General features: G+C 29.5%; 3 protein-coding genes across 5 annotated transcripts in view; all 3 read left to right on the top strand.

Moving 5' to 3' along the window:
- Positions 1-9,639, top strand: part of LOC142332228 (putative RNA-binding protein EIF1AD) — a 39,859-nt gene extending 30,220 nt beyond the window's left edge. For both annotated transcript variants that reach the window (XM_075378521.1, XM_075378520.1), the window contains exons 2-3: positions 2,113-2,200; positions 9,170-9,639. In XM_075378521.1, coding sequence (XP_075234636.1) covers positions 9,175-9,624 — 450 coding nt within the window. In that variant the 5' untranslated portion in view covers positions 2,113-2,200; positions 9,170-9,174 and the 3' untranslated portion in view covers positions 9,625-9,639. The remainder of the gene's footprint in view (positions 1-2,112; positions 2,201-9,169) is intronic.
- Positions 2,546-6,566, top strand: PolG1 (DNA polymerase gamma, catalytic subunit tam). The gene has a single exon (XM_075378439.1). It carries the CDS (start codon positions 2,574-2,576, stop codon positions 6,333-6,335), a length of 3,762 nt encoding a protein of 1,253 aa, XP_075234554.1. The 5' UTR covers positions 2,546-2,573; the 3' UTR covers positions 6,336-6,566.
- Positions 9,640-19,378: 9,739 nt separating the features above from the next.
- Positions 19,379-22,505, top strand: part of LOC142332282 (kynurenine/alpha-aminoadipate aminotransferase, mitochondrial) — a 53,133-nt gene continuing 50,006 nt past the window's right edge. Inside the window, exon 1 of one of the 2 annotated variants that reach the window (XM_075378617.1) lies at positions 19,379-19,536. In XM_075378617.1, the coding sequence (XP_075234732.1) occupies positions 19,445-19,536 (92 nt within the window). In that variant the 5' untranslated portion in view covers positions 19,379-19,444. Of the gene's footprint in view, positions 19,537-19,769; positions 19,951-22,505 lie in introns of those variants that run through there. The other variant, XM_075378618.1, reaches the window with a different exon arrangement.

Below are 22,505 nucleotides of genomic sequence, written 5' to 3' on the forward strand. Positions count from 1 at the left end.
AGGACAATCTTCCATTGACCATTTAGTGTCATTGTAAACAGTCATTCAAAATGCCTTCCTACTCCACTATCGCCTCGTCGCTATCTTCTTTGTATCAGAAAGACATACGACACAGCCTGGTGACGTGGCATCCTAAACATCCTCAAAGAATGGGGACACAAGGGCAATATACTTGCTTTTATTAAATGACCGAACTTTCCGTGTTCATGTTGGAGATTCTCTATCTGGTAGCATCATCTCGGAGAATGGAATACCCCAAGGAAGTGTATTAAGTACCTCCTTATTTTCTATAGCCGTCAACAGTATTATTAAATGTGTGCAGCCATCGCCATATGTTCGTTATTTGTTGATGATTTTGCTATATGAGTATATGCCCTGTTCAACAGCCACAGCAGAGAGATTATTACAGAACTCTATATATAGCCTTGAAGTTTGGTCCAGGGTTACCGGCTTCACCTTTTCACCTGAGAATGCAAAATGTGTAGTTTTTTCTCGACTGGGGGGACCCTTCCATTCTGCAAGTCTTTCTCAACAGAGAGCCAATTGCTATCTCTCCTGATATCAGGTTTTTAGGTTTATTTTTTGCTGCCTTATGTGGGCCAAACACATCAAAGAATTAAAAACAAAATGTTCCAAACTTTTAGATATGCTTTGAGTCCTTAGCAACACCAGTTGGGGAGCCGATCGGTCATGTATAATATGTTTTTATTATTTCTTAGTTCATTCTCATTTAGATTATGTTTGTGTCGCCTACTCTTCAGCGCGTCATACCGTGCTTAAAATGCTGGATGCTGTACATCATGCTTTCCTTGGACTTGTCACAGGTGCCTTTAGGTTAAGTCCTGTTGTAAGCTTACTTGTTGACTGCGTTGAGCCATTACTTTGGATTAGAAAGGATCAGCTTTCAGCATCTTATTTTGCCCTTCTAAAGGACAGCCAAATCACCCAGCTTTTGATGCAGTACTTGGAAATCCTAATTTAGGAAGAATTAAGGACCATCCACGTTTTACTGCACCTGCAGTTATTTGTACCTGACGTCTACTACACCTTATAAATGTTGACAGACCTTATATTTTTCCAAGGTATCCATGTTCGTATCCTCCATGGGGAATCACCTTATAAATTTTATGTTTGACCTTACGATATACAATAAAGAATCAACACCACCTACCATATTCCCATTGGTTGATCATAAAAATTAATTAAATACCTTTGTTAGCTCTACAGACATAAAAGAGATTTTGATGAATTAAAATTTTTTACATGATGTAATTGTCATCTTGTGATATTTTATGGAACAATTTTTGGGATCGCAGAAACCAGTTTTATCAGTACATTCAGCTCCAATCTAATTTTATTAGTTTATTTTTAGTGAAGCAGCATAATTTTATACAAACTTTCTCAGTTTACCACTGTAACATGTTTTGTGAAATAGATCCAAAATTGAGAAGTTAACTGAAGAAATGTGTTTGTTAATTTTTTTTATACTCAGTCACTTTATTATACCTGTGCATCAAACTGACACACGTCGTTGGACTAGGTAAAACAAAAACTAATGTTTTCTGTGACTATTATTCAATACATCTGTTGTCAATTAGTTTAATGTAGGTCAGCTTTTTTTATACAGTGTTATCAATCAAGATTATTTTATTTTATGATGAAATTTCTGCAACACAACATAAAAAAAAAAAAAAAAAATAGTGATATAAATTAGATAGGGTAAGCAGTACATTATTAGTACCCAGTTTTATAGAACTGATAAAAAATATCTTATAAATTATTACTAAAATTATTATTTGTGTAAAACATAGCCTCAACTGTAAAATTTTATTTTTACTTAGATCTTCAATTTTCAGATTGTTGTTACTCTCTGAGATGCTCCAGGTGTTACGAACTATGAAATTATCATAGAAGTAGTTGTCTTATTATGGACCTGAGGGATTCATTATGTTGAATTTACTTGTAAGATGAAACCAAATAGTGTTTGATTAAAAAAGTAATCTATACCTCTGAAGAATTATAACTTAAATATTATAGTAGGTAGAAATTTAATTGATGTTTATGTACTAGAAAAGAACCATATTTTATTTATTAATTTTGTTTTTGTTTCAGGAAGAAGGACAAAGACCATCGAATTTCTTTAATACAAAGTTATTAATAAAGAAGATAGTTTTTATTTCACGTTTTAATTTTTCTTAAAGTAAGTTTACCTAATACTGTTGTATTCTGTAAGGTAGTTTATATATCTGTTTACAAAACTCAATAATATGTTGCTAATATTAATTTATGTGTGTTAGTAAAACTTCTATAAATTATTTGTATGAAATTTTAAATGAACATTATATATAGAAATTAAATATCTGAGTATTGTATATTCTACAGTACAGACATTTGTTATTAAATGGCCTGTTTTTTCTTCATTAAATAAAATATAAAACATACACTTAAAAATTTATATCAACATTCAAGAACAATCTTTATTGTTCTTTATTAAAAAGTTGGTCATTTTAACAGATTATTAAAATATTGACAAAAATCTGTTACTATGTTTGTTATTTATTTTATGGAAAGTTATGAACATTAATAAAAGAAAAATGTATTTGAATTGTTTTCTAGTAAAAAGATCTATTACTATACATCATGCTTTACGTAATGTTGACTCAACATCTACAGAACCTATTGTTGTTTCTAGTTGTAAAAAATTAAAAAGTTCTATGAGTGATACACATAAATTATCTAATGTTAATGAAGGTAATATTATAAACGCTGTTTTGATTAATTGTGATAAAGTTAATGAAAATCCATTGGCTAAATCAGTTAATATACCGATAAATAAAAGTATATCAAATATTGAAAATAATAAAAGTGTTAGATACAATGAATTTAATATACAAATGATATCAAAAAATCTTTTTAATCAGCTTTTCAAAAATTCAAATACTAGTATCAGTACAACAAATGTAAGTCAAGAAGTAATTGATAAATATATACAAGATTTAAAGAAACATAATTTATTAAATAAACAAGAAGAAGTATCTGATATAGAATTAAATTTACCAAAATTTGATGGAAAAAATATTACAGAACATTTTTGGAATATTGGTGAAAAACAATCTGGACCGTATAGAAAATTATTGGAAAAGTTAATCAACAATGTACCAGAAATTCCTAAAACATGGTTATTTGAACCTGGTTGGGTTAGGTATACTAAAAATGGTTATGAAAAGGTTGCATTTCCAAAAGAAGATGCTCTGGTTTTAGACGTTGAAGTTTGTCTGAGTGAAGGTGATATGCCAACATTAGGTACTGCTGTTAGTAATGAGGCATGGTATGGATGGGTTTCTCCTGATCTAGTTCATGACAATAAGAAAACTACGATTAATAGAAATTATGCAACAGATCGACTTATTCCATTAGAATCGAATGAGAAAGAACCTGGTTATAAGTTAAATAATTTTTTAAAAATTCCACGTATTGTTGTTGGCCATAATGTTTCATTTGATCGTGCAAGAGTTAAAGAACAATACTGGTTAGAAAGAACCGGTTTAAGATTTATGGATACTATGTCGATGCATGTATCTGTTAGCGGTGTTACTAGTTATCAAAGAGCTTTACTTAAATCAAATAATGCTGGTGAAAATGACTGGAGAAATTACAGTTCCTTAAATAGCCTTAGTAAAGTACATGAATTGTATTGCGGTAGTGAATTAGCAAAAGAAAAACGAGATACGTTTATAACTGGTACATTAAATGATGTTCGCAATGAATTCCAATCGTTAATGGAATATTGTGCTGAAGATTCTTTAGCAACGCATCGTATTTTACTACAGTTATTACCTTTATTTTTATCAAGATTTCCACATCCAGTTACATTAGCTGGTATGCTAGAATTAAGTACTGCGTATTTACCTGTAAATCAAAATTGGAAAAGATATATAGATGATGCAAACCGTACTTATAGTGATTTAGAAAATGAAACTAAATATTTATTAACACAACGTGCTAATCAAGCTTGTCAGTTATTGCATAATGAAGAATTTAAAAATAATCTGTGGTTATGGGATTTAGATTGGTCTGTACAACATCTTTCTTTGAAAAAATCTGCTACTAAACCGAAGAAACCAAAAAAAAATAAAAATATTGAAGACACTGATAATGAAAATAAAAGTAGAGAAGAAGGTGATAAAACAGCTGATGAGAAAGATAAATCTGATTTGGAATTATCTTGTAGTAATTTGAAAAATTTGCTTTTAAAAGAGATAGAAGGAAAATCTAAAGTTTATGATGATAGTTTTGATGATTTATCACAAGAGAACTGTAAAAATCTTGAAGAAAAATTTAAAAATTTATTGAATACAAAGGAATTATTACCAATTAAACAGCCATTACTTCCTGGTTATCCATCATGGTACCGCAAATTATGCACAAAACCAAATTATAGTGATTGGGTTCCTGGCCCTGTATTAATAAGTACAAGTATGCAAGTATCACCAAAATTACTTTCACTAACTTGGAAATCAATGCCATTACATTATATTCGTGGTCATGGATGGGGTTATCTTGTACCATATGAAACTACAATTGAGATTAAAGATGAAAATAATTTATTACCAAAGCAGAAATTTTATGATTATTGTTTAAATGTAAATAGTAGTATTTTATGTAATTGTGAAATGAATTTATTGCCAGAAACTGATAATAATCATCAGCTTATTGATAATTTGGCATTACATGAGAAAGTGGAAACAGATTTAGTTAAATTTCTTTGTTCAAAAAAGAATTATTTTACGAAAAAGAAAATAGTAAAGAATAACAATAAAGACAATGATGAGGATATTATTAATGATGTATTTTGTAAAGCAAAAATTTATCATAATAAATGTGGTTTTATAAAATTACCTCACAAAAATGGTGGCCATTTAAATGTTGGAAACCCGTTAGCAAAAGATTTTGTTTATAAATTTTCTGAAAATGAATTAGGCAGTTCAGATGTACAAGCACAACGTATTATTAGCATCAGCAGAATGCTTTCATATTGGAGAAATCATAGCGATCGTGTTGAAGAACAGATTGTTATATGGTTAGGTAAAAAAGATTTAACTGTCAATCTTCGTAATAAAGGTATCGGTGCTATTTTACCGCAAGTTATTGTTACCGGTACATTAACAAGAAGAGCTGTTGAAAGGACTTGGATGACTGCTAGTAATGCAGTTGATGAACGAGTTGGTTCAGAATTGAGAGCTATGATACAAGCTCCACCTGGTTACAGTATAGTTGGTGCTGATGTCGATGCACAAGAACTGTGGATTGCTTCGATTATTGGCGACGCTTATGCTATTAAACAACATGGAGCAACACCATTTGGTTGGATGACACTTAGTGGACAAAAATCAAATGGTACTGATATGCACAGTGTTACAGCAAAAGCAGTAAATATTACTAGATCTCATGCAAAGGTAATAAATTATGCTAGAATTTACGGTGCTGGGCAACAGTTTGCAGAAAGGTTATTAAAACAATTTAATCCTGATATGACTTTTCAAGAAGCAAAAGAAAAAGCAAGAAAAATGTTTGCTATGACCAAAGGTATGCGTGTATATAAACTGAAAGACGATATACTTCCTGATGTTAAGAAAAGGATTTATACGAGATACACAGCAAAAGAATTATGTACATTATACAATAGAAGTGTACAAGAATTATTTTATGATCCTAAATGGTCTGGTGGTTCTGAATCGGCTATGTTTAATCGTTTGGAAGAGATTGCTTGCAGCTCAGAACCAAAAACACCATTTCTTTCTTGTCGTTTAAGTCGAGCTTTAGAACCACATACAGACACTGAAGATCGTTTTATACCAACAAGAGTTAACTGGGTTGTACAAAGTGGTGCCGTTGATTTTTTGCATTTAATGTTAGTTTGTATGCGTTGGCTCCTTGGTCATGAAGTTAGATTTTGCCTCAGTTTTCATGATGAAGTGCGATACCTTGTTCGTGATGATATGAAGTATCAAGCCGCATTAGCTCTTCATGTAACAAATTTATTTGTAAGATCATTTTGCGTCCAGCAATTAGGGATGGTCGATTTACCTCGTTCAGTCGCATTCTTTAGTTCAGTCGAAGTTGATACTGTATTAAGAAAAGAAGCCGATAATGATTGTGTTACTCCATCAAATCCGTACGGTTTAAGTAAAGGTTATGGTATACCATTAGGGGAAAGTTTAGATATTGATAAAGCTATTGAAAAAGCTAATGGTTTTATTGGAATACATCGTACTTCAAAGTCACAAAGAAAAGGTAATGGGAAAGATTTAAAAAAAAATATTGGTAACTCGTAATAAAATTAAGTTAAATGGATTTTTTTTTTAGAAATTCTTTATGTGAATTCTAGACTTTCATAAAATGTTGGATTTTTAAAATAAAAGAAATCAATACACTTCTGTTATTTAAAAAAAGTGTATTAACAGAAAATTTGTTTTCCTTTTGATTATCTTGTGTTTTTTCATGTTGCTGTACCTGATGTTATTATAAAAAATGTAGTATTACTAGTTCAGTTTTGTAAAATAAATTTTTATAGGAAAGCTTTTTGTTTTTTCATTTTCCCAACCTATCGTAAAATGGTAATTATTTTAGTGGAGGCTTCCGAAAGTTCTGAGAACTTAGATAAGAGTTAAGTGAATGAAAAGGTAAAGAAATGCATAATAGAAAATGCCAAGTATTAATTGAAAATTGAATCTGGGACTACTGTGTAGGGTGTTCAGCTTAATTCCTTCAATCGTTAAAATACCTGTGAGCTGATTTGTTGACCCATGTAATGGGGAATATCTTCTTTTTTTATTGGGAAATAATAGTTTATTTATTTTCTTTTAATAAAAAATCCAATTTTATACAGTTCTGACTATCTGTACTGATTTTATATATATATAAAAAAAAAAAAAACATTTGAAATATACAGAAATAAATTATAACTCCTCAAAAATAATGAATAGAATACTCATTCCAATAAACATATACATAAAGAAAAGTAACTGCATTAAAAACAGAAACATACTTCATAGAATTCATTACCTGAGCTTTGTGCAAATTAATAGAAATGTTCCTTATTTCATTTATATAAATTGTGTGTGATAAGGAGAAAGTACAATTCATTTAATTGTAATAGGCAACATGCTAAATATAGCCCCAGGCTGTGCATGAGACCATAAGTCTTAAAAGTGAAACAACTAATACACGTATCACTATGTTTCTAGGAGTTTTACTTCATTTTCATTTTGTTGTCTCAGCTATTCCAGTTTGTAAGAAATGCTGCTGTAAACATTGTATTTTATTAGCTGTATGAAAGAAGTCTGGATTAATATGATCAGCAGATCTTGGGGGCCATAATCCGGTACTGATCAGGAGACTAAATTGGGTAACCTGCAGCTATGCTTTACAATCATCTGTAGATTGATGTGCAAAGATTCTGATGAGAATCTTTGCTACCATAGTTGGCTGTCAACCTCCAGTAATAATGAGATAATGTCAAAATATATATTGTCCTGCTGGTTGAATTATACAGTCATCGGAGTAGTAGTAACCCTATCAGACTAGTCAGAAATGTTACCCTTTTAAATCAGTGGCAAGCTGTTTTCTACCTGATTAATCATGTATTTTAACCAGGCTTTGTGATGTTCATCCTGTGGTAACAGAATTAATTGATTTTTATAAAGCTTCAGCTTCAGAATGATATGTATAAATTCGATTCTGATGATGGGTTGTCTTGAAATCATGCACAATTTTTGCTGTGATTTTAATGCGACTCAGTAAAATTATGGTATTAAAATAAAGGAATCTCATTAGCAATTTATGGAATAATGTAGGAATTTGTAAACCACTACAATAAATTTATTCTTTAGCTGTTGTATTTTCATCCGATTAGATTATATTCATTAACCAGTCCTTGGCACTGACTAATAAAACTCAAAGGTGCAGGTAACATCCGGTTCCTCATTTCAGTTAATTATTATTTACAATAGAATCATTATAAACAAAACCTAAGTAATCCTGGTAATTTAGTTGTCCACTCAAGGCTAGGATGTCAAATTCTAACCAACTCATAAGCGAGTGATATTGGATATATGCTACTTTGGAAAAACAAAATGGCAGATGGTGAGGCATCATTTTGTGCACTTCAAAAATTCGAAATTATTTTAAAAGTACTCCTATCAGAAACCATAATATTTTACATTAGTTATGAAATAAAATCTAAAACACATGCAGTGATACATCAACAAAAAATAATAGATTCACCATTTTCTGGAAAGAAAGTTATTGTATTACTTAAAAAATTATAAAAGCAGATTACACTACATCATACAACAAAATACTGACAAATGCACCCTAGGATTTTATAAATTAAATTTCAGTAATTACACTAAATATTACACCAGAAATACATTTACCAATACATACATATAACAATAGAATCAACTTTTGCAAATTACTCCATATAATTTGATGATATGTATAAAAGCATTAATCACAATACACAAATTTTACACATAACATGTAAAAACCAAAAAACATTTTAGCTAACTTGAACAGTATGAAATTTACAAATGCACTAATCTGAAAAAACACAATGTAGGTCAAATGTGTTATTCAGCAAAATTATGAGGTTTAGGTTTAGAGTCAGAGGTTAGGTCCTAACCTCTGACTCTAAACCTAAATCAGTCAGAGGTTAGGAAACCTAACCTCTGACTGATGATGTTACAAAAGTGCCACTGGTAACTCCACTGAAGAAGGATCTGTATGATTGACTCCAGAAGATCTTCTGAAAGAACAATTCCACATAATTGGAAGTGAGTCATTCATAATTTTTAATGTTTTTAATTGTCATCACATTTTATGTTGTTAAATAAATAAAAAAGAAAATTACACAAATATGAGAAGGAAGGTTTGTTTTAGTATTATTAATCTCTTCATTGTTTGAATAATTCATTCATAAATACCTATTACCTTTAAAAAAGTACAAAAGTTGTTTTTTGTTTATAAAGGGAAATAAAATAAAATGGATGTTTTAAGTCTGCTTATTGTATTATTGTTATTAAAAATTTTCTTTCTTTTTTTATAAACAATTTTATTGTTAAAATGTTAAAATAGTTTTTAAGATTTGTTTCTGGAAATGTTATAGAGAATATGTCAAGAGCAACAAAACGGAAATATGTAATAAAAGAATTACTGGAGTCTGAAATAAAATTACCAGAAGTAAATGAGATATTGTGCCGCATTATTATGAGTCGGGGAAATAATCTGCATGAAGTTGAAACCAGTAACAATGAAATATTTCTTGCGTCAATGCCAAGTAAGTTTCGACATAATATTTGGATTAAGCGTGGTGATTTTGTTTTATTAGAAAGAATACAAGAAGGTGATAAAGTTAAAGGTGAAATAAGTAAAGTTTTAACTCGTGATCATATAAAATTTTTTAAATCGCAAGGTATTTGGCCAGAAAAATTTGATTCTAATTATCGTAATAACATTCAACAATCAGAGAATATTCCTTCATGTTGTAGTAGTTCAAGTGACAGTGACAGTGATGAAAATAGTGATAAGAATGACAATGTCGATAGTAAAAGTGAAACATAATAAATGATTAAAGAATGTATTTCTTTTTTTCTTTCTTTTTACCATGTCTTGTCAATTTGACATAATTTATTTAATAGAAATCCAAGCCTCTTTTAAATAGAAATTAATATTTCAGTTTAAGCTGAGTTATTACCTGGTTATTGTTGCTTACAAGAAAATACTCTGATATAATTTTTTTTTTAATTGTGCAAATTTATGTAAACACAATGTTACTTTATTAACTGTACAGTTTTAAATGTTTAGTATCTAATATGGATTTCCATACTTGTAATCCTTTTTCTACAGAAAATACATTATTGCATCCTATGTACAATATACAGAAGTTTAATGTTTGAAATCTCTGTTTTCTACAATTCTACAAACTTGTCTGTCATTTTTTTTGTTACATATGCATAGCAGAAATTTTTAGCTTAAATAACTTATCAAAATTATATGCTTATTGATTTAATTATATATTTTCAAAAGTCAAAATCTGTCTTTTGTGTTAGTATCTTCAAATTTATTTGAAACTTTTTTACTTGTGTTTTTTTTATGTTTTTGTTTTATATATTTTTAAAATGTATTTTATTAGATTTTTTAATGTATAAATATTCTTGAAATTTGTATGTCGTAATTGGGAGTATGTCGTTATTCAGTTTGTAACTAAGTAGTTTTAAGTCTTCAAAATATTCTTTTGTATAACATATTTCTCCTCCAAAAATAATGTAGCAAAACAGTTAACCCTTCAACAATCATTTGTGCATATGTAACATTACCAGAAGTAATTTAATAATTTTGAATTTCATTCTAGTTCCATTTCAAATGTACTAATTCAGGAAAAATTAGTTACTGGACAATTTTGTTACCCCATGTGTGTTTGATTATTAGAAACAGTTATACAGATACAAGGGTCATTCAATTAGTGGCAAAAGCAGAAAACTTATTAAATAGAATAAACTAAACTATCTGATATTTAAGTCAGCACCCGTAACATAGAAAATATCAGCTGTTGAAAAGAATTTCCAATATTATAACCTCTTTTGTTTATTTCAAAATGTGCTCAGTTTAAAATATCTATTTTGGAATTATAAAGTAGTGTAATAAGACTTATTTTTCTTAAAATGTGAAATTGCTGAAATTCACTTGCACAATATGTTTAAACAATATGGTAAAAAAAAAGGGTATTAAACGTACAAATTTGTATTAATGGTTGAGATTGAACAGTGAAATCGGGCAGAACAAGTGCGACTGATTTTCATTGTAATGGAAGACTGGTGGAAATTTTGACAGGTTTTGCAAAGTAGCATTAACGATCTATTAACTAACAAGGACAGATGCATAAGTTTGGGAAATAGCTAAAATTTGTTTTGAGAGTTTTGGCAGTGTCAGTTCCATTATCCATGATAACCTGAATTACCACAAAACATGTTCAAGGTGGGTTCCAAGACAGTCAACAAATCACAAATACCTGAATTCACATTTTTACAGAACTTAAGTAATGGTTTTTAGTAGGTAATGCTGTTTTGGATAGTATAATAACTTCTGATTAAACTTGGATTCATCATTTTGGGCTGGAATTCAAACATCAGAGTTTGGAATGGAAACATTTGAGTTCTGTTCCACATTCATTCTAATCTCCACTGTCTCCTTCCAGGTATTGATAAAATGCATCAGTTAAAAGTTCACATCCTTTATTTCTCTATATTCTGTGTAAATTTAAAACTAAATTAAAATTAGCTGTAAAATTAAACTTTGTTTAAAATCAGTATTATAACAAGAATATTTAGTTTATAGAATCACATAAAAAAATTTAATTTATCTTTGTAAAAACAATTATACTATAATATATATATTATATAGAAAATTATATATAGATATATATATTAATAAACAATTTTAAAATTGACGTTCATTAAATGTTAATTAATTAATTAAAATTTGTGTGCGAGAGCATTGTGAGCATATATGCTTACATAAATTGTTCACTCAACAATATTATTCAGACATCTATAATATAATCTTTTTAAATTACTAGAATACTTTCACTCCTTTATTGCACAATGGGTATGAGATAATCCCACCTTGTTTTTGAATTGTATTTATTTGCTGCACACTGGGATTGCATTGGTCCTTCCATCTAAGAGTAACTGAGTTTCTCTCTAGCAAATGTTAATTGTAGTATATCAAGAAACACACTTCTACAGAACATACATTTTTGAGATCTGTCGCAGGAATACAATATTGCTGCATCAGCTCCACTGTTTACATCTGTAGATACATTCATACAAATAGTTGGTGAGTAAAGCTATGTTTATCTTATTCTGTATCTTTTGTACAATGTAAAAAAAGTATGTATTAGTCATTACCCAGTAAATATTGACATATTTGTAACAAATATGGGTGGGTATACTGTGCATCCATTATGCAGTAAGGAGGATGCCCATGTATGTAAGGCACGAGAGCTTATTATGAAGGTTATTTTTTGTATGTTTAGTTCTAAACTGTTTTATTTTACCTTTTCAGTTGTAATAGTATGCATATCAAAATATGAAATATGCATACCTACTTATATTTTAATTAATTATACAATTATTTTCATACAATTGTGTTTTTCAGATCCATGTCAAGATTCTACAACATGGACCGTGAAATTGAAATTTGTTTAGAAGAAACAGCGGACATTTCACATTACTTCATGTAATTGCCATCCTTGTTCAGTAATTATTACCAATTTCTTTCGCAATGCTGTACACATTCATTTGCAAAAAGAAATGAATCATGATACACATTTCACATTTAGTGTTGATACACAGAAGTAATAATGTCATGTTCCCTATGTAATGTAAGCCCTCAATCTTTTCGGGCCAATACTGGATTTTCTGATGTCTGTGGAACAACAGACCTACCATATTTGAAGTGAATTATGTAATATGTAAACTGTTATTTTTTCTAATTGAAATAATTGCTTTATCTTTTTACCTATCTACAGTTTACTTGTGGCTGTTATGTGTAAGTTCTTTATTAATGTAGCAATTAGTTTTTTTAATAGGCAGTCAAAAATAAATTTTAGAATAGTCCTTGTACATGTCCTCTGGTGAAGCCCCTCAGGGCTAGGTTCAGAGTGGTGAAGTGGTGACCGTAATGCTATGGAGGTTGTCTTCTCCATTGGAGTCAGGATAAGTAGTATGGAATAGCTGTAATAAATAATTGACATAATTGCTAGAAAATACAAAAAAAAAGGCTTAATTAATAAATGTTCAAAATCATATAAATAATTTTTTTAATCTAAGTGATTTATAGAAAAACTATGCCTTGTTGACCTATATCTTGATCCCCTAGGAGGAAGAGACCCCCACCTTGTGACGATTCTGGTCGCCACCATTCTTTCCATTCTTCGGGCAGCCATGTGGAAATTGCAAAGAGGCGATGCGGTTTTGAGCTGGGCCAGTACCGAAGCGGAACAGTGATCACAATGCACCGGATCTAAATTTTGTTCAATTGCCCGTTTCCCGCCTGCAGAAGAGGCTACAGAGCCTCACGATGGAACCATGACATCTGGAATGGGACACCACGACTAAGGGAAGATCCTTGTATCTTAGGATTAGGATTTGGGGGGATAGTTTACCTTAAGCTTGTTTTTAAGGGCAACAGGTGCCCAGGTGCTCACCAACCACGCTAACTTGAACCAATATCTGTTTCAGTTCCACCTGGCAGCTGTGTGCTGTGTCCAGTGAAATGAACACCTGATGTTTGACTGCCCTTTTCTTGGGGAGGCCAGAGACCGGACCACCCTGGAACTTAGAGGTCAAGGAGAAAATTGGCCACTCACAAGCAACGAATCAATGTGGCGAGAGCTGCATTGTTGGACCGTGTAGGAGTTCCTAGGTGTGGTTGCTTTGTTCCACCGGCATCCGTAGTTTACTTAAGGGAGATACTCTTACCGCATTGCCATTGGAAGCCAACCCTGAGTTTGGCTGACCACCAGCCAATTTTTATGGCCAAGCGCTATAAAATGGTGGTCAGGTACTTGCTGGCATTCAGCGACTTAGGTGTGGCAGCAAATTGCTGTCTTGACGATATAAATTTATTTATTGAAGTCATATATATTTTTAGTAGTTGACGGGGTGTGCCTACCCATTTTAGTTATATATGTCAAGTGAGCACTTGGGACATGTAAGCCGGTGGTGTATGGCACCGCGCTTAGTCCACTCACACTGTTAGGTAAGCTCTACGAGCTATTTAGGACACTGGTTGCTAAACTGTTTTGAGGCTCAGTAGCCATTTGTGGCATAGACATTCGGTGTTATGCTTTAGGGTGACCGAATGGGGTGGCGGCGGCAGGAGAAATGTCAAGCAAATCAATAAAAAATCCTCTCCATTCTTGTTGACCTACAATTCATAAATTAAATTAATGTTATAGTCACATTTTTGATTAAAGTAAATTACACAGAGTACATTGTTTTTTTAAATAAGGGTCACTTTGAAATTATTGCTAATTAGGAACAAAGGAGGGTTATGTATCTACCATACTTCAGTATAATCTAATCGGCATCAGCTTTCTGATGTGTTCTATGAGTGATATATTTAATATATATTCCCATACAATTTTCAGGTATTCAAAAACCCATCTTGATAATTGATTTTTTGGAATAAGGAACAACTTTTAATGCAGAAGTGTACTGTAAAACCTTGCTGAAATTTAGATTTTTCCATTCAAGTCAAAGGAAAACTGAGGGGCATGTGTTTGCATAATAATGCTCAACTTCAGACAGCAAAGTTTAGTGGTTGGTAAATTTTTGGCCATATGCCCTAATGACCTTGTATCAAATGATAACCACTTATTCATACATTTAAAAAAATGGGTTGGATTGCAGGATTGAAAAGTGATAGTGAGCTGAAAAACTGATTCAAGACATAAGGAGCAAACTTCTATGATGATAGAGTAAGGAAGTTGTTGAACTAATATAAAAAATGAGTGAAAAAGTGAAGGTTTGGAGATTGTTTTGCTATAATAAATCTTTTGTTTAACACTTAAAAAACACTCCTGTAATGTTTTTTTTAATAATTATTCTATATTTGCTTTTGACAGAAGAATACTTTTACTGTTTAAAAACACATATTCTTTTACACATATTTTATTCAAATATATTTTCATACATCTATAAAATACATTTACATGGTGTAAAACAAAAATAATTAATTTTATTTTATCTTTTTCTCATTAATTTATTTGTTTATACAAATTATTTATTTTGTTTATTTCTATTCTCATTGATATTATCTGTTCTCTTTTGTTATAATTACATTTGCATTCTAATCTATACCTATTATAATATGCATGTGAATTTTATTTTTTGTGTTGATATATTTTTAAATTTAAATGGTTTTTCTTTGCATTAATTTTTAATTAAATGTTTTTTTTTGTAAAATTGCTGGTATCTCTACTGCAATGGATTTTTTTTTCAAATGAAAGTACAAATATTTAATCATAATGATTTGATAAATGTAAAATGGGAGCATAAATAATTGTTACATCAGTCATTTATTATCATATTGTATATCGGTAGCTATTAAAATTTGTAATATAATGAGAAAAGAATTGGTAATGGTTATTTTGTATTTTTTTTATTCACTAATTCAAATAACGTAACAATTTCATTGTAAATACATGTATTTTATTTTTTAATAAAAATTTTATTATTTCTTAAATAAGGATTCAATTTTTTTAGTTTTATTTTACAGTTAATGTTCTATTTTGTAAATTTTTCTGTATCAACTCATGGGACAATAAAGTCGGTTAAGAAATAATTAAATAAAACCAGCTTAAAAAAAACAAAAATATAATAAATTAAATGTTTTTAATGCATTAAACCATTAATTTTGAAAATCGTGGTTCTAATTAAAAACAGCTATCAACAATTGGTCCTTATTTCAAATAGTCAAAATTTAGTTAATTTATAATAGACCCTAGTTTACTGAATTATTTTTAATTTGTAGTGTTTTTTCTACATGGTTTTATTTTTTTTAGTTTTGTTTTAAGTTGAATTTTTTTTTTAGTACTATCTTTAAGATATGAGAAATAGACCTACAAAAAACAATGCTCTTATGAAAAATGCCATTCTCAAGAAATACAATGGTAAGAAAAATGAATCTTGATAAAAATAAGACAGGAATCAGAAAAATGACTTTCACTACAATTGAACATGAGGTCAAAAGATATATGGAATTTGGAAATATCTATTATTTTTTCAAGTTAAACTTCCTTCAGTTTTCTTCAGTTTACTTACATAAATAATGATGATATATAGGATGTCCCTGTTGGTGTTGACCAAATTGAAAGGACTGATTCAGGACATTAAAATGAATATAAACATTAAAAAAAGTAGTACCTTATCTCATTTCCCTTTCTTCACTGTTTTTCATTTTTTAAATAAAAATGTATATCTTAGGAATAGATTGAGACATTTTAATGAAACAACCTGATAACATTTGCAAAAAAGTAAGTTTTTTCTTATCACCTTATTTCACCAGGGTAACTGAAATCTGGGTGAAATTTTTCGCTAGCTGAAATGTGATAACAAATCATTTTCAGACTATGTTTGTATGGAACTCTTTTCCTTATGTCAAACTCTAGCATTAGTTCCCAAATTATTTCCCTTTACTCCTGAATCATTCTATATATATATATATATATATATATATATATGTGTGTGTGTGTGTGTGTGTGTGTGTGTGTGTGTATGTGTATGTGTATGTGTGTGTATGTGTATTAACAGGACCAGGGTAATGGATTTCTTTCAATTAAAAAGAAAGACAGAGAAAATATAATGAAAAGAAGAATCCAGAAGGAACTTAAAGGGAATTTTTTCTCAGCGTACCAAGTCCATTTAACAATCTGTTCTCTGTCATAAAGACAGTGGCACCTCCAATAGCTGTTGTTTGGAGGGTTTCCAGACCAGAATAAGAGTTTATAGGAAAACATAAGGGCGTGCATAATGAAAATCTTTCCTCACAAATTGAAGGGATGAGGTGGGTACTGGTTCTGTAGGCCAGGGTATATAAATATTTACCCACCGGGTTGGTTTAGTGGTGAACATGTCTTCCCAAATCAGCTGATTTGGAAGTTGAGAGTTCCAGCTTTCAAGTCCTAGTAAAGTCAGTTATTTTTATACAGATTTGAATGCTAGATCATGGGTACTGGTGTTCTTTGGTGGTTGGGTTTCAACTAACCTCGCATCTCAGGAATGGTCGAACTGAGACTGTACAAGACTACACTCATACATATCATCCTCTGAAGTATTATCTGAAAAGTAATTACCAGAGGCTAAACAGGAAAAAGAAAAGAAAGGATATATGGATACTGCCAGGGACCAGTGGAGAGAATAAGTAGTTATGCGAGGCCATAATTGGCCCAGTTGTGATAACAGTAGTTTTACAACCCTGAGTTCGACAGAGTTGCAGTGATGGTGTTATCAGTTAGTGTGTGGTAGCTATAAGTGAGGAGTACATCATGAGAATTCCATTGTGGGCAGTGGGTGAGTGCAGGAAGTTGTTTGGCGAGTTATTGGTAAACAGTAGAGAAAGTGACAGTATTATACTCATTCATAAAGTGTAGGACGGTAGTTCTATTGTAAAGAGTAAAGTAATAATATTTGCAGAAATGGATTGTATGAACTTTTGACTGTTCTATTGTTATCTTTGTTGTTAATGTCAGTCATTTTAATGGTTTTAGTAAATTGGACTGTATTCTAGTTTTTATAATTTAACTGTTTTTATTTTTATTTGTATCTGTATTTTGTCCTTTTTATTTGAATTGCTATTTGTGTGTTTTATGTATATATATTGTTATTTATTTTGTTTATATATTGCTAGAATAATAAATTGTATTTGTAAGAAAGTTTTAGTTTGCTAGTCTTCCAATATCCTGGTCAAACCACAAACACGCTAAAATAAATAAATAATTTTCATTAAAAGGGGTTATTAGTTTAATAATAAAAGATATAATATTTTGAAGAATCATAATTTTCTTTATTTCAATCTAAAGTACAAAATTACAATGAAATGTGGAACACAATGTCTTGATAAATCACAGCCTTTTTGTTACTAATGTTAATCCTGTAAAGGAAGTTGTGGATCATGTAAGTGTGGTATTACTCTGTGAACTACTGGTTGAATATTCTCTTTAATCATTTGAACAATTGGTAATTTTTGGCATAGATTTGTTCTCCAGAACTGTAAAGAAAAAATTTAAGAGGTATTATTAGATTGCATGATCTAGGCAGCCAATAAATGTTTCTGTTTTGTGAGATAACATCCTCAGAATTTCAAACACAATAATATAATTCAGCTGTCATTACATAACTGTAGTGATGGCTGCAATTGTTTCCAGCTGCACTTTGTAAAACTGTTGTCCCAAGATCTTTTTTCAAAATGCTATATAGGCAAGTCTTTGATATTGTTAATTCTGAATGTCTCAGAGTTTACAAACTTGAGTGTTGAGCAACAGTAGTAATGTTTTCAGCTGTCCTGATACTACATTGACAGACTTGCATCTTCATATCAGAAACTTAGTCAGTTTTCAAATTTAACTATTAGTTGTTACAATTACTGTACAAGTCAGTTCTTAATTGCAATCAATGAACTGTGAACTTCATGAACTGTTTTTGAAAAATGCAACAGAATATTACATTGATACTACTGTGACAGTATACATCACTGTCATACATAAAGGCGTAACATAGATTCCTTACACCCTCCAACAAATTTATATTTCCCTACAGTATATGAACATAGTAAAGCTCTCAACTTCCTAAATCTCACCGCATCTAAGGTATCACAATAACATCTTCCTTCTAAGTACATTACATGAAAAAAAACTTGCCTAATTTAACACAATCATCCCATGCAGCAAAAAACCCTTTACACATATTATATACAAATTTTACAGCTACCATGTAAAAGCTAACTACTTGACTTTGTTGCATACCCTAGCTGTTGTTTTATATTACAATAAATGAAGAAGGGTGGGTGAAGTGACAAATGAAGAGGTGTTGCGGCAAATTGATGAAGAAGAAGCATTTGGAGAAATATAGCTAAAAGAAGAGACAGACTTATAGGCCACATCTTAAGGCATCCTGGAATAGTTGCTTTGATATTGGAGGGGCAGGTAGATGGGAAAAATTGTGCAGGCACTACATTTGGAATGTGTAAAACAAATTGTTAGGGATGTAAGGGATATACCGAAATGAAACAACCGGCACTACACAGGGAATCTTGAAGAGCTGCGTCAAATCAGTCTAATGACTGAAGACAAAAAGAATGAAAAATCAGAAAACTAAGTAGACATTTTTAATGTTTTTATTTATATAAGGATGAACTATATACCATGTTAAATTATGAAAATTCATTTAGTTTAAAAGTTTTATGTATTTTCTTTTCTCACTACTCAGAATACTATGCTCATGTTAAATCTGCTATTGTGTCGCTAAAAAGAAAAATATTTTTATAAAACTTAATCAGTACTGATAACATATAAAATAAATAATTGCATTTTTAATCATAAAAAAAAGTTTTTAATCATTTTGTCTAAAATAAAACAATTTAATTACATCATTAAATGCAGTAGATTAATATAAATTTTGTTATTTTGTAAACAATTTAAGTTTTTTTTTTAGCCAAATATATTTTTATATAATGCAATGTTATTTTCTTATGTAAATATTTTCAATGATGCAATGAATTAATAACATTGATAATATATACTAATATTTTTAGAATTTGTTTATGTATTGTTTGAACTGCTGTGGGTTTATATAGATATTTAAAAAATAAACATAACCAAATGATGTATAAATATAAGTGTGCCTATACTTTCAGTAGGAATTCAGATCTGAATTTGAAAAAACATGTTTGTCACCAGCATCGACTGCATAGGTATATAAATTATTATTTTAGCTTAAAGTTTGAAAAAGTATTGGTTGGAGTTAAAATTTAAATTAAGTTAAATGAAATTATAACGTTGAATTATATTATTCTTCTTCCAGTTTGGTAATTTTTTTAATTTACCTGCTACAAGTTCATTTATAAACTTAGATGTTCCTTTTTCTTAAAGTTTTTTTTTTTATTTTTGTAATTATATATGTTCATGGGAAGGTCAACTAATATAAAGAAGGTAGAAGAAATTAATTAGTTTCATAAATATGAATTTATTTTTTTAATTATAATTCTTTGTTTTTTTTTTATTGTATGCACTTAAATCTTAATTTTATTATAAATTGCATTCTCACAAAGGTATTACAGTTTGAAATTAAATATGATGTTTCCAATCTGTAGAAGATTTTTTTTCAGGTTAGTACTGGTAATTTATATTTATATTTTTAAATTATATTTCGTTATATTTTTTTAAATTTATACAACTGTGTTTTTTTTTATTAGTTTAGTTTTATTTTAAAAAGATGACATCAAGATACTTTTCTTTTTTTATTCATCATCATTGCTTAGTATTGAATTATTGTAGCGTGTTAATACATTACTTGTTATTTTTTATCTATTTTCTTGTGAAAATTCAAGAAAAATATTTTTAAAGCTTTGAAGAAGAGAAGTAAGTCTTATTTATATTCATTAATCACTTTTTTTTTTTAACTTGGTTTTATTATTTGTATTTTATTAAGAACAATCCAGTTTTTTTTGTAAGCATTTATATTACTTATCTTTTTATAATAAAATAAATAACTAGAATGAAATACTGATTTTCAACTTTATCTTTAGGGGACAAGAAAGTGTTCAATTTTAAGTTAAACTTGTACTTTCACAAACAGTTAACAAGATATTTTCTTCCGTTTAATCATTTTTTAAGTTTGCCTTTTTTTAGACACCCTGTTTTGATGTTGATTTTCTTACCTAAATAAACCATTATTAACTGATTATCATGTAATTTTTTGTACATCATGCAGTAACTATCTGAATTGATTTTTAATGAAATTTTATTGAAATTAATTTATATTTTTTAAACATCAAAATATCACAATGATGGTTTCTCCCATACTGAATAGTGCAATCTAGTTTCATGTTGCATATTTTTTTCTTAAATCGATTTTTTAAACTTATTTTACTTCTTTAGAGGGAGAAAATTTCCATAAGAATTGTTCTGTAATACACGAATAATAAAAATAAAATCTCCACACACTGAGCCCAATCATAGTATATCAATTTTAATACTCAGTTTGTGAAATCATTATTTGTTTTTTAGATACCAGTTAACAACACTTTATACGCTATATGTAAAATCTGTTTAAATGATTTTTATGCTAAAATTATTTTCCAGTTTATTGCATTGTGTTGATAAACTTAAGTATTAATGTAGCTACATATACACAGTTGTTTTAGAAACTAGACATGGTGAGTACCCAAAAAACCCATTTGGCTGTAATTTCTTCACTTGCACCAAGTGCCACATAAAAACTTATTGTTGGCTTGGTTAGATTTCTATCTAAATTGTCATTATACCGGTTCAGATTGTATAATTCAAATTTTTTTTTTTAAATAACTAAATGCACATAAAATCAAAAACTTAACCCAGCCTGTAAACATTCAGATTCATTTATTTATATACATTTGCATGCCATACTATAAACCAAGAGTTCTCAATATTTTTTTTTTTTTTTTTTACACAGCATACATGTGAATTACAGATCATTGAACAGTTGAATATTATGTCATTAGAATAGTAACAAAGTTGTACCTAAGAATGGTAAAGGAATAAAAAATAACAATCTTTTTTGAAAATATCTATTTATTTTATTAAAAAAAAATCATTTATTAGAATCTTTTTATTAATAATAAATTTTGTATTCATTTTCTATAAAATAATTTATCAACTTTACAAAGAAATGTTACATAATACTTTTACTTATATTACTGCTCATAGTATACTTGAATTCATTTAGAAGGATGAATAAAACTTAACCTTAACCTTATCCTTAAGGTTTATTATCCTTAAGGATAATAAACCTTAACCCAAATTTGTAATTAATTTGGGTTAAGGTTCAATTTATTACAGAATTAATTTTTTATTGTTACAATAGCGGAAATTCCAGTTTAATAAAGGTATGTGGTAGAAAATGGAATTAAAAATAACATTGGCTTTTCCAGACATTGATGGGTATTTATTTTTAACCTTTAGTCATAGTTAACATAACTCTAATTTAGATTATTAAATTTCATTTTCAAAGTTCCATTGCAAGATAGTTTTATCAAAGATTTTCTTTTGTTATTAGTTAGGTTTCCAAAAATGATATTCATTATGAAAGGGTTTCATATCTACAGGAATTCTTGAATAGTCTTTTTTAAAATATTTTTCAAAAGTTTCAGCAAGCATTAGGAAGTGGCATTTTAAATTACTGATTAAATTTTCTTTCATTTCAGTTTTGTGTATCGTCATCAAATTTTCCAAATTTGGAAAAGACTATAAGTTTTCATTCAAAATCCTATTCATCATTTGACACTTTTTGATAAATGCTTTATTTTGTCATCTACTGAAAATTGATTTATTGTTTCACTCCCAAACTTAAATTTAATTAACTGAGACGATTGAAAATAGCTGATAGTTCTATAGTTAGTAGTAGGCTAGTGTTGTGATTCACAGCTCGTCTCTCAATTGATCATGCATTTCAAAATCTGTAGTTAGGTAAATTAGGAACACCTGCATCTCTGAAATGTAGCACAAATAACTTGGTTGGCATTTTTTTCTTTAGAAACCCATCTCACCTCTGTGTGTAGCAGTAAATGAACGTGATCACTGCCCATTTCAGAACACAGTTTCGAAAATAAACTAGAGTTTAAAACCCAAAATTTAATAAAATTGACCTTTGACAACCTCCTGGAGAACATGTTTAAATTGTTCA

Source organism: Lycorma delicatula, chromosome 11 (genome assembly GCF_047948215.1).
Source record: "Lycorma delicatula isolate Av1 chromosome 11, ASM4794821v1, whole genome shotgun sequence".
Taxonomy (NCBI): Eukaryota; Metazoa; Arthropoda; class Insecta; order Hemiptera; family Fulgoridae; genus Lycorma; species Lycorma delicatula.

Excerpts from the sequence above, each read along its gene's own strand:
- PolG1 (XM_075378439.1), top strand. The coding sequence starts at position 2,574 with ATGAACATTAATAAAAGAAAAATGTATTTGAATTGTTTTCTAGTAAAA.